Source organism: Herpailurus yagouaroundi, unplaced genomic scaffold, assembly GCF_014898765.1.
Source record: "Herpailurus yagouaroundi ecotype Mexico unplaced genomic scaffold, PumYag 557, whole genome shotgun sequence".
Lineage (NCBI taxonomy): Eukaryota > Metazoa > Chordata > Mammalia > Carnivora > Felidae > Herpailurus > Herpailurus yagouaroundi.
The window spans coordinates 2883708-2895545 of record NW_024412774.1 but is presented as its reverse complement, the minus strand read 5'-3'; the positions used below and the strand labels follow the sequence as shown (position 1 = coordinate 2895545).

The 11838-nt window shown below is 58.4% G+C and overlaps 1 protein-coding gene across 5 annotated transcripts; it reads right to left on the bottom strand.

Annotated features, from left to right (window-relative positions):
- Positions 1–6555: 6555 nt before the first annotated feature.
- Positions 6556–11502, bottom strand: SBK2 (SH3 domain binding kinase family member 2). 5 transcript variants are annotated; one of them, XM_040465488.1, is made up of 5 exons: positions 11416–11495; positions 10673–10809; positions 10082–10336; positions 8060–8262; positions 6556–7640 (listed from the first exon to the last, which is right to left on the bottom strand). In XM_040465488.1, exons 3-5 carry the CDS (start codon positions 10332–10334, stop codon positions 7047–7049), a joined length of 1050 nt encoding a protein of 349 aa, XP_040321422.1. In that variant the 5' UTR covers positions 10335–10336; positions 10673–10809; positions 11416–11495; the 3' UTR covers positions 6556–7046. The 5 variants fall into 5 exon arrangements, with proteins under 5 accessions (XP_040321422.1, XP_040321426.1, XP_040321423.1 ...); XM_040465492.1 differs by having other exon boundaries at positions 10673–10826; positions 11416–11477; XM_040465489.1 differs by lacking the exon at positions 10673–10809 and having other exon boundaries at positions 11416–11502.
- Positions 11503–11838: the final 336 nt, after the last annotated feature.

Below are 11838 nucleotides of genomic sequence, written 5' to 3'. Positions count from 1 at the left end.
TTTGTGGGGACCTAGGGGAACCCCAGGGAGATGGAATCACAAGAGTGACCTTGATTTATGAATGCCACAGGCACCATGCAAGGCACTGATTTTATGATGAGGATGCTGGTGATGATGGGTGATGATCATGATGGTCATAGTGACTATATGTAGTGAGAATGATGATGGTGATGGTCATGATGGTGACAATGATAGTGGTCACAAGGATGATGGTGATGGAAGTAATGTGGGAGATGATCATGGTGGTGATGATGACAATGGAAGTGATGATGATGACGATGAAGGTGATCATGGTCGTGGGCATGATGTCGATGATCATGGTATGAAGATCATGGTGGAGAGGATGATGATGGTGGTGGTCATGGGAATGATGGTGATGATTGTGGTGATGAAGATCATGATGGAGATGATGATGATAATGGTGGTCATGGGCATGATGGTGATGAAGGTCATGGTGGAGATGATGATGGTGGTCATGGGCGTGATGGTGGTGAAGGTCATGGTGGAGATGATGATGATGTTCATGGGCGTGATGGCGATGAAGTTCATGGTGGAGATGATGATGGTGGTCATGGGTGTGATGGCGATGAAGATCATGGTGGAGATGATGGTAATAATAGTGGTGATGGGCATGATGGTAATGATCATGGTGATGAAAATCATGATGGAGATGATGGTGATGAAGATGATGCCACCATGGGAGCTGATGAAGCCCTATGAAGGCAGAAATCTTTGTCCTATTCACAGATGTATGCCCGGCTCTTAGAGCCTGATGCAGGGTACACACTCCATAAATATCTTTTGAATGAGTGAGTACATGACAATAATAATAATGACTAATATTTGTTGGGTACTTCCTTTAGGTCAGGCTCTGTTTTCAGGGCTTTATGTGCCTAACGACACTTTATCTTCATGAACACCTGCTGAGGAGGGTACTGTTACCACAGCTCAGCAGAGACAGGGTGAGCTTTGGAGCCTGAATGCCTGAGTTTGAGTCCTTGTGCGTGTGAGACTGAGCCAGTTTCTTAATTTCTAGATGTGAGTTTTTCCAGCTATGAAGGAGGGATAATAAAGACACACCTTATGGGTTGCTGTGCCGATTAAATGATAAATTAACACATATGTAAGTGTGGATAACACAGGGCCTGGCTCTTGATAAGTGCTCGTTCTGGGATAGCTGTTATTGTACGTATCCCCTTTTTTACGGATCAGGGCACTGAGGGCCCGGGTCATTCAGGGCATACATAATGGAGCCGTGACTGGGACCCAGGCTTGTCTGACCCAGGGTTCTTGCTCATAAGTCAGAGTATCCTGGACTCGAGACCGTGACCAGGCAATGGGACTCTGGTGGTTTGTTTCCTTTCTCTGAAAGGGAACTTTCTCCACCTCTTCACTGGTGCACAGAGATAGTCATAGTGTCTGCCTTTGGGGTGGTGGTAGTTGTGGGGATTAGATGAGGTAGTGTGGGCTAGGACAGAGCTCGGCACATCATGTGCTCAGTTAACAAGAATGATCACGATCCCTTTCTGAATGCACTTCTGTGTGCCTGACCCAGTGTGCCCTCTTAACACACTACATTCCATCCTCACCACAGCCCTTTGCAGGAGGAACTCGATCCTCATTTCAAAAAGGACACTGAAGCTCAGAGAGGGCAAGCTCTTTGCCTAAGGCCACACAGCAGAGTAGGAACTCAAACCCAGAATAATACAATGCATACTCGCCTGCTTTGACATTGGCCTGGGGTTCTGCGTTAGGACTCCCATGATGGCCCCTCTCTGAGTGACCTTGGGTGTGCCCCTTCCCCTCTCTTGGTCTCGGCTTGTAAACTGGGGACCGTCTTGAGAGGTCCAGCTCTGATTCGGCTCCTGTGGCCTCAGGCAGGAGACGGTTCCCTCCTCCTCCTCTCCCCGGTTGGGAGCCTGGCTCAGAGGTGTTGGAAGGTCATGGAGCTGGCGCCCCCACAGTCCTGCAAAGGCCAGCGGGGTCCAGTTACTTGTTGGGGGTGGGGAGGGATAATGTCGGGGGGTCCTGATGGACTCTCTGCCCCCGTCAACAGGCTAAGGAGCACGCGGAGAATTCTGTTCCCTGGGTCTCATTAAGCCCCAGACTTACAGAACTGCTGACTGGCAGACTAGGAGGGGGCTGAGGGGGGGGCCTCTGCCTGCCTTCCCCTTCCCTCCTGGGTAGTTAGGGGCTCACAAGACTGCACACCAACTCGGAGGCAAAAGGTCTGCTTTCCCATTTGTAGATTGGAGCAGGTGCACCCCAACTCTGGGTCCCCCCCAGAGGGCCCCACGGGGTTTTAGGCTTCGGGCTCCCCCGTCAGTGGGCTGAAGTTGGGGAGGGGACTCTGGCCCAAGGTCCCTCCACCCTCTGCTGCCTTCCGCCAGCCCCAAAGAGGCGAGTGCTTAATTATCCGGTCACTCTATCCCTGCTTGGCCAGGCAGCTAAGCCCAAACATCTGGCCCCGGGGCCCAAGGCCAGGGTGGATGGCCAGCCTCCACCTACTGCTGGCCCTGACCTGGACACCTCCCACGGGACGGCTGAGCCCTCTGCTGTGCCCGCCAGCTTGCACCAGGCCCAGAACAGTAGCTGCAGAGGCCTAGCAAGGTCAACTGATGCAGAAAAAACATTTGATAAAATTCAACACCCATTCATGGTTTACACACATACACTCTTAGCAGAGTCGGAGAAGAGGGGACTTCCTTAATCACACAAAGGGCGGACAGAGAGACACAGATCTGTCCTTTCCTGTGGGCAATAATGACTGTCCGTGCAGAAAACCCCAAAGAATCCAGTGCACAAATGATTGGTGTTAGTAAGAGTTCAGCTAGGGTGCAGGATCAGTACTCTTAATTTTTGTTTTTCTTTTCAACGTTTTTATTTATTTTTGGGACAGAGAGAGACAGAGCATGAACGGGGGAGGGGCAGAGAGAGAGGGAGACACAGAATCGGAAACAGGCTCCAGGCTCCGAGCCATCAGCCCAGAGCCCGACGCGGGGCTCGAACTCACGGACCGCGAGATCGTGACCTGGCTGAAGTCGGACGCTTAACCGACTGCGCCACCCAGGCGCCCCCGGATCAGTACTCTTGAGTTGTGTCCCTTGCACCAGCAAGTGTGAACCGTGCTCTGGCGGCATGGGGCTCACCAGCACCGCCTCAGACCCACCAGATCAGAATCTGGGTTGTTAACAGGGAGGCAGGTGATTCATGGCTGGCAGCCTTCATGTGTGAGAAGGATGGCCCAGGCCATTTGCATATCTGTGCGAGCACCGAACTGCAGAAGACTAGTGCCAAAGAGCTTGTTTCTAGAGGCTTCTCTGCTGGCCCTGCTCTGGCCCGAGGCAACCCCCCCTCCCCTCCATGCGAGCAGGGTGCAGGTTGGGTGCGGCCGCAAGGGTTTGATTCTCTGCGGCAACCGTCCTGACGTTGCTCATGAGTTTTCGTTTTGTGTTTTGTAAGTGAGGTGGATGGGACAGTGAAGCACGAGCCTGGGCTCAGGCCAAGTCACTTCCCTAATGGGCTCTGGTGGCTGGATCCTGGTCCCATCCCCGTGAGGATCTACCAGCCAGTATCCCCATGCAGAGGGAGAGAGAGAGGACGGAAATACTTTTTTTTTTTTTTTTTAAACGAGAAACTCCACATTTTCACTTTGCACCGGACACCCACATGGCCCATCTTGCAAGCTTGGGGTTCCCCAGCTGGTGGGGGGCAGGATGTCCTTCGTGGCCACAGGCCCGGGGAACACTTCAGAATTGCTGGGTGGGTTTTAAGAACAAAGACTGTGGAATCAGGCCAGAGCTGGGACGGAACTCGGGCTCTTTGGAAAGTAGGGTGTTCCCTGTCGGGGCCTCAACTGTCTTTTCTGTAAATCGGAGGAGGAGTAGGGAGTGGGTCCTGAATTTAAGGTCTTGGTTTGTGATTAATTCAGAGCTATTGCAAAGACAGAAGGGCTTTTTCCTTTCTCTTTAATGGGGATTCAGGGGCCGGAGAAGGAAAGAAAACCGATCAAGGCATGAGAACCTGGGAAAAGCCTGTTTTGTGGTGTTTTGTTTGTTGTTGTTGTTGTTGTTGTTCATCTCATTGAGATGAAATTTACATGTCATAAAATTCACCCTTTCTCCGTGTACAATTCAGTGGCTTTTAACATAGAGAATTGTGCACCACATACCACCATCTAATTCTAGAACGTGTCCACCACCATCACCACCCCCAAGAAGAAACGCTGTGCCCCTTAGTGGCTATTTCCCATTGTCCCCAACAGCCCCACCCTCAGCAACCACCAGTATTTCCTCCTCTGTCGATTGGCCTATTCTGGACATTTCCACAATGGAATCCTACGATGGATCATCTTCCATGACTGGCCTGTCTCTTCCCGTGGTGTTTGTGAGGTGCGTCCACGCTGTGGCATGTATCAGTGCTCCCTTTGTCCCTTTTCATGACCAAGTAATGTTCCAGAGTATGGATGGACCACATTTTGTTCATCCACTCATCTGTGGATGGACATTTCGGTGGTTTCCGCTTTTTGGCTCTTGTGAGTAACGTTGCTGTTAGTATCTGTGTGGACACACGTTTTCGTTTCCTGTGGGCACATACTAGGAGCATAATTGCCGGGCCACGTGGTAATTCTGTGTTTAATGTTTTGAGGAACTGCTGACTGTCGTCCGCAGTGGCTGCACTGTGTCACATCCCCCCAGCATGGCACGGGGGCCCAACTTCTCCACGTCCTCGTCAACACGTGTCAGTGGGTCTGGAGGCTCCTGTGACCTCCCATTTCTATCTCCATCATTTACTCCCGACCCGCAATGCCCGTGTCCTCCCAGGAAAGAGTGTCTGCCTCACAGCCACAGGCATACACTCACACAAGCCCCCATGCACACTCACGCACACACATATACCCACACACACTCCCTCACGCTGACTCACGCCCACACAAACCCCAGCCTGCTGTGCGGGACCCTTTTGGTGCTGACAGCCTGAAGATGCCATCTGGGTTTGACTCCTGGCTCCGCCCCTGCCCCTGCCCCCAAGGTGCTACCTTGGCTGCCCTGGCTGCCCCTGTGGCTCCTACCTGTGAAATGGGGAGGGTCCTAGCGAGCGGGCAGATGTGTCTGCAGCGGGCAGAGGGGGGGTTGCTGCTGCTCGAGGAGCATGGCTTCTTTACTGTTAAGTTTTATGATCAGTATTAAGTTTTATTTAATAAGTAACTAATATTAATTAGCACTGCCCCTGCCCCTTTCAGGCCTTTCCTGGGAATCTTGGTCCTCCTCCCCTGCCCTGGGGCCCCCGACTGGGTGATTATCACTCCCAGTTAATCCTCAGCTGCTGCCACCAATTAACACCCTCTGCCTTGCCCGGTTGGGGGGGGGGGGGCCTGCCTGCCCCTCCTATCTCCACTCCCCTCTTACCCAGCTCCACCCTGCCCCAGCCACCTCCAGCTTCTTTGGGACACATTCTTGGCGTGATGGCTCAGGCTATTTCAGATTCACGGATAAGATGGCAGGAGGTCCTGATCATGGCCCCCCCCCCCCCCCCCCTATCCACCGCCCTGTCTGGTTCTCTCCAGTGGTCCCCTACTCCAATAAGCTCACCTGGGTTGCCTGGGACAGGGGCCATGTCCCTAGTCCTCTGGATCGAACCTAGATTGAAGGGCTTTGGGGGTCACCCCAAACCCCACCCCCTGCCCATGTAGCGCCTTGAGGCCACAGCAGGGGCACTGGAGGGGGTGGTGAGGGCCTGGGAGAGAGTGACACACGATCCAGCTCTGAGTTGTAGCCTTGCTCTGGGCTGGTGGCCAAAGAGGGCGAGGAGAGGAAGACAGAGTGTTTGCAAACAGGGCAGCTGCCAAGAAGGGGCCTGGGTGGAGGGGGGAAGGTGTGAAGGAGAGAGGGGCCCGGCCGGTGACTGGCAGTGGCGCCTGGGTGACTTTCCTCCTGCTGCACACACACATACTCAAGGTCTCGCAGACACACAAACAGGCCCGACGTCCACACGCACGGAGCAAGGTGCGTGCAAACTTCCACCCAGTCCCCTCACACACAGGCTCAGACGCTCCGACACACGCAACACAATCACATCATCCACAGAGACACAGTCATGCCCTCACCGTCTCCCCCCCCCCCAACCCCCCACGGGCTCAGACGCTCACGGCCACGCTCCAGGCCGGCTCAGGCTCCTATCCACGGATGGCTCTGACGCTCAGTGCCTCTGCTCACACACAGGTCCTTGCAGAAGCAGGCTCACTCACAGACATGCGTGCGGCTGGCCTCTGGCACGCAGCACGGCCACACGGGACCGTTTTCTGCCATTCTTTCTGTCTCTCCCTCCCTCTCTCTCTCTCTCTTCCTGACAACACGGTCCAGCATGTGCATTGCCCTTCTCTTTCCCAAGGTGACAGACCAACAGCATCATGGAGACCTAGGTGCCAGATGAAGTTGGGTGAGAGAAGAGAGGACACATTATCAGGAGGGCGACAGCCTGGCGTGCAGGCAGAAGAACAGGGCAGTGGGAGTGAGTGAAGCCCAGCCTGGGAGGAGAGAAAGACGGGGCAGGAAGACAGGGACACAAACCAGACGGGTTCGTTTATTGTACACACATTCCCCGGCCCCTTGCTATGGACCAGGACAGCGACAGCTACGTGGGGGACCCCCCAGGACAGGCTGGACCCCTGTGCCCCAGCAGGACACAGACCCACGTGTATGTCACAGAGGGAAGGGGGCCAGAGAGTGAAGACATGCGGCTGCCCGGTGGGGGGTGGGGGGCTTCACTGAGGAGCGGGAGGTGAGGAAACGAGCCAGGAGACCACAGGCAAAGGCAACGGCGTTTGCCAAAGCCCCGGGGCAGATGGCGACGGTGACACGGAGGCCCCCCAGGCCACGCGAGGGACACGGAATGCCCGTGCGGGAGGAAAGGAAGGCTGAGAGGGGCAAAGAGGTGAGAGGGAAGCCACAAGCCACCCCGTGAAGGCGGAGGAGACCTCAGGATGTGGGGCCCACCCGGCTCCCTTCCAGAGTCTCTGCAGGAAGGTGGGCTCAGGCTGTGCCCGCTCACTCTCCATCCTCCTGTCCGTCCCCCTCATCCACCTCCTCAGCCTCCCCCTCCCGCTGCCTCCAGGGACGCCCCAGGTAGTCCTGGACGGAGCCCACGGGGCTCCTCTTGCGGGGGCGAGGATCCAGCAGCCCCCACAGGAGACTGTCCGCCGCCGGCGTCAGGCCGAACCAGGGCTGCGGACGGTCCTGGGGCTGGCCGGACGCCTGCCAGATGAGGAAGTCGTCGTAGAAGGGGTCGGCCTCGGCCAGGGGCTGGTCCCAGGGGAAGTAGCCGGTGAGGAGGCAGAAGAGCAGGACCCCCAGCGCCCAGGCGTCCAGGGCAGGCTGGATGGGCAGGCCCTCGGGGAGGGGTGGGGGGCAGCAGAGCTCGGGGGCCGTGTAAGGGATGGGCGGCCCGGTCAGGCGCAGCAGGGTCCCGCGGGGCCGCGTGTGGCCGAAGTCGGTCAGTTTGACCCGCTGGCAGGCAGGGTCGCACACCAGCACGTTCTCGGGCTTGACGTCCCGGTACACCAGGCCGCGGGAGTGGATGTGCTCCAGGGCTGAGGCCAGCTGAGCCGCGCAGCGCTGTACGGCAGGCTGCGGGAGGCCCACCTGCGGGGGACCAGCGTCAGGGCCCTCCACCCCGCCCCGCCCAGCCCCGCCCCGCCCCGGCCAACCCCGGGGGAGCGTCTCCCCAGCCCCAGGGACGCCCCGGAGAATGCACGACCTCAGATAAGTCTGGCACGGTGAGGCCTAGCGTGTGACCCCGATGGGCCCAGGGGGGCCTAGTGTGACCCCGTGAGGGCTCCTGTGACCCCCATGAGGCTCAGTGAAACCCAGTGAGGCCTGGGGTGAGTCCATGAGGGCCGGTGAATCTCAGTGGGGGATAGTGTCGGTTCTCTCTCCTCCAGGGAGGCCCCATGAGGGGCCTCGGGGGCTACAGTGAGGCTGGGTGAAGCCCAATTCGGTGAGCGCACTCCTGAGCCCCAGAGGGACACCCTCGGAGGCCTGCTCAGGGTCTACCTACCCACCTTGGGCTGGATGAAGGTGATGAGGTCCCCACACAGGACAGGCTCCGTCAGGAAGCTGTAGGAGGTGGCGGACTCGATGCCGATGCCGTAGGTCGCTACTATGGCCGAATGTGTGCCCAGCGAGAGGCCCACGCAGAACTCATACAGGAAGCCGCGGAGAGACGTGGAGGCCTTTGGGAGTTCCTTCAGGGCCAGGGTAGTGCCTGGGGGCAGCAGAGACAGGTGTGGAAGGAGTGTGAGAGCCCAGGGTCACCTTGCCAGCCCCTCAGCCCAGACTCGTCCCCGCATGCCGTCGCCGTGTCTTCCAATCCCTGCCTCCCTACCCTGCCCACCCCAGATGGCCACGAAAACACTGCCAGCGGTAATGACCGTAATAATGCAGGCATTCGGTGAGTTTCTGCCCCGCTGTCTCAGAGCGGACGGAGGGGAGCCCCGTAGACCGAACTCAGAACCTCACATGACCTAGTTTGCAAAGCCCCTCATCCCAACAAAACCCCGGGCACAAAAGCCACGTCGAAGGCAATGGGAGAAAAGACGTCCTGCACTGGGGAATCGAGCTGATCAAGGAGGAATCCTAAGGAGGTTGTCACCCACGCAAGCCATTTCCTGGAACGAAGTTCCCCGAAGCCAGGAACTCTGGTGACTTCCATTTTTTGATTCCCCGGCAGCCGTGAGGGCCCAGCCTCCTGCATCAGGAGGCCGTGCGTGATGGAGAGAGGTCACCTCCTCACCTAAAACGCTGACCATTCCCTTCCCACCCCCCAGCCGGATGCAGCGGCGCCTTTTCTGACCGTCTGCAAGTACCCTGGATTCCCGCCATCATGGCACATGCCACCTTCTATTTTGATGGCACCCGTCCCTCTGCGCTGTGAGCCCTCAGGGGCTCTGGGTCTCTACCTCGATGCCCCCACTGCCTCCCAGCGTGGGGCGGGCACCCAGAAGGTCGAATGAAGCAGTGCCCGCCCCCCGCGTCCCCATTACTGCCTGTGCCTCGACGTTCTGCGACGACTCACGTCTGCATCTCTGTCTGCCTGTCTCTCCGTCATGGGTTGAACCGTGCACCCCCCCTCCCCAAATCCTGACGTCGGGGTCCTCACTCCCAGTTTCACAGAACATAACTGTATTTGGAGATAGGGTCTTGAAGAGGTAAAATGAGGTCACAGTCCACCGCGACTGGCGTCCCTATAAAAGGAGGAAGCTGGACACAGACACGCACATGTGAGGACACTGGGAGAAGACGGGCCATGTGCAAGCCAAGGAGAGAGGCCTTGGAGGAGACTGAGTCTGCCCACACCAGGGTCTCGGACTTCCGGCCCCCACAGCTGTGAGCAAACAAATCCCTATGTTTTCAGCCACCCTAGTCCGTGGGGCCTTGTCTGGGCCGCCCAAGCACGCCAGTACTGTCTCTGTCCCTACCCATCCTGGAGCTCCTCCTGGAAGGCAGGGCTGACTCAGACTGATCTCTGGCTTCCAGGCAGCAACCACCCAGGACAGGGCAGAGCCCCCAAGGTGGCCTTGGAAGCCCGAATTGACACCGACTCCGAGTCCATCCATACTGTCCCTGTTTCAGGGGAAGGACAGAGGATGTGTTCACACTGGCAGAAAGGTAACAGACGGGGGGTGGGGGCAGTGTTCCCTGCAGGCCCACTGTGCACCAGCCTTGCTAAGTACCTGGCAGACGGCATGAGTCCGCATCATCCCCATGGCGACCGCTAAGCTGGCCACATGTGAGCGCCAGAGGGAGGGACTCTGTCTTGCTCCCCTTTCTTACCGGCAACTCGAGCCATCGACATACGCTCAGAGAAAAACACAGTCTTTCCAGAGAAGGAATCATCACCCGCATTTCCGAAGGAGGAGGCCGAGGCTCAGAGAGGGTAGGGAACTTCCCAAGAACACACAGCCCGGAAGGGGCAGAGGCAACGCTTGGTTCATGTTTACGGACTCCCCGGCCTCGGCTAGCTTCTGCTGGGGCCCAGTCCGCCACCCTCTGCCCCTCCAGTATCTGTCTCCAGGCCCTGGTACCTTTCTGGCGATGGGTGACCAGCAGGACCCGGCCGAAGCGGCCCTGGCCCAGGGGACGCACTTGCTGGTAAAGCTCGTCCACCTCGGCTCGGACCAGGGTCTGGGCACTTAGCGCCATCATGTCCTCTAGCTCCAGGGCTGCCTCCTGGCCCTGCCGGAGCTCCTCTGCCGTGAGGCCCCCTAGGTCCTCCTCGGCCAAGTTCTCCGCAGCCCCCGTCTCCACCTGTTCCTCATCTGACTGTTTGCCGGGCATCTCTGCAGGGCAGAGTAGAGACAGTGACCCAGGGCCGAGGTCCTGCTAGACCTGGGGCCCAAGGGACAAGGGGCTGCGAGTCTGGCCTCCTGGGCCTGAGGGAGGAAGGGGCTGGGGGGGGGGTCTAGACTCCTGGGGCTAGGGGCTCATTGGCACTCCCCACTGTGACTCAGTCTCTCTCTTCATTAGCCGCATCTGAGGAGTGGGGAGACCAGTTGCGGGTTGGGGTGAGGTCAAGCCGAAGGTCACAGATATCTCTCGCCCCTGCCCCCACATCCCTGCGCCACCCAATGGCCCAAGGGTGAAAGATGAACCAGATAACTCGAGACACCCCCCACCTTGTTTCCAAAGCAAACAGACTTGGGCCCTGGGGGTGGATGAGTAGCCTCTTTCGCCTAAGAGCAAACAGGTGTTCTCTGCCTCCAGGGGCTGGGGAGGGCGGCTGCGCACGCCAGGGCCGTGGTGACGCTGGGACCTGGATGGGAGCAAGCACTTGGGAGAAGTCCCCAAGTCCTTGAGACACCTGGGGTCCAGCTCTGACCTTACTCCTCGTCTCTCAGACCCAGGAGTCCTGGCCCCCAGGACCTCCTCCCTCAGACCAGGAGTCCTGGCCCCCAGGACCTCCTCCCTCAGACCCAGGAGTCCTGCCCCAGCCCCTCCTCCCTCAGATTCAGGACTCCAGGCTCCCTCTCCTCTCCTCCCTCAGACCCAGGACTCCAGGCCACCACCCTCCTCCCCGCTCAGACTCAGCACTCCAGTCCCTCCAGCACCTCTTCCCTCAGACCCAGGAGTCCAGACCAACAACCCCCCCCCCCGCCCAGCTCCCTCCTCCCTCAGACCGGGAGTCTGGACCACCAGCCCACCCCTGGTTCTCCTGAACCTTATATGACTCACACATCTTTTGACTCCCAGACTCTCTTTCCCTAACATTCAACCACCCTACGGCCTCAAAGTTCAGCCCCGGCCCTCTGACGGACCTAGGACTGTGGCCAACTGCCCGGCTTCACTATCAGGTGCTGCCCACCTCACGCGGCTTAACCCTTGCCTCCTCCTGACCTGGGCTCCGGCCTCCAAGCCTCACCTTCTCCAAAGCTTGCCCGACCCTTCGCTGCCTGCTGTGGTCAGTGCCCAGCACTAGATCCCATGCCAGCAGAGGCCTGCCCGGGAGCAGACCCCGCCCCCACCTAGGGGGTCGTAGGCCCCGCCCCTGGCCCCGCCCCTTCTACCCCACTGGGGCCAGAGCGACATCGTGTGTTGACTCCTAGAACTGGCTGCTGTCAGAAATGTGTCCCAGACCCAGGCCCCCAGCCCCCTCCTCCCTCAGACCTGGGAGTCCAGGCTCCAGCCCCTCCTCCCTCAGACCTGGGAGCCCAGGCCCCCAGCGCCTCCTCCCTCAGACCCAGGAGTCCGGGCTCCCATTCACCTCCTCCCTCAGATCCAGGAGTCCAGGCCACCAGCCCCTCCTCCCTCAGACCCAGAAGCTCAGGCCCCCAGCCCCTCCTCC

Excerpts from the sequence above, each read along its gene's own strand:
- SBK2 (XM_040465489.1), bottom strand. The coding sequence starts at position 10,334 with ATGCCCGGCAAACAGTCAGATGAGGAACAGGTGGAGACGGGGGCTGCG. Across the intron at positions 8,263-10,081 it reads GGTCACCCATCGCCAGAAAG|GCACTACCCTGGCCCTGAAG; the intron begins GTACCAGGGCCT and ends TGCTGCCCCCAG. Across the intron at positions 7,641-8,059 it reads TCACCTTCATCCAGCCCAAG|GTGGGCCTCCCGCAGCCTGC; the intron begins GTGGGTAGGTAG and ends GGTCCCCCGCAG.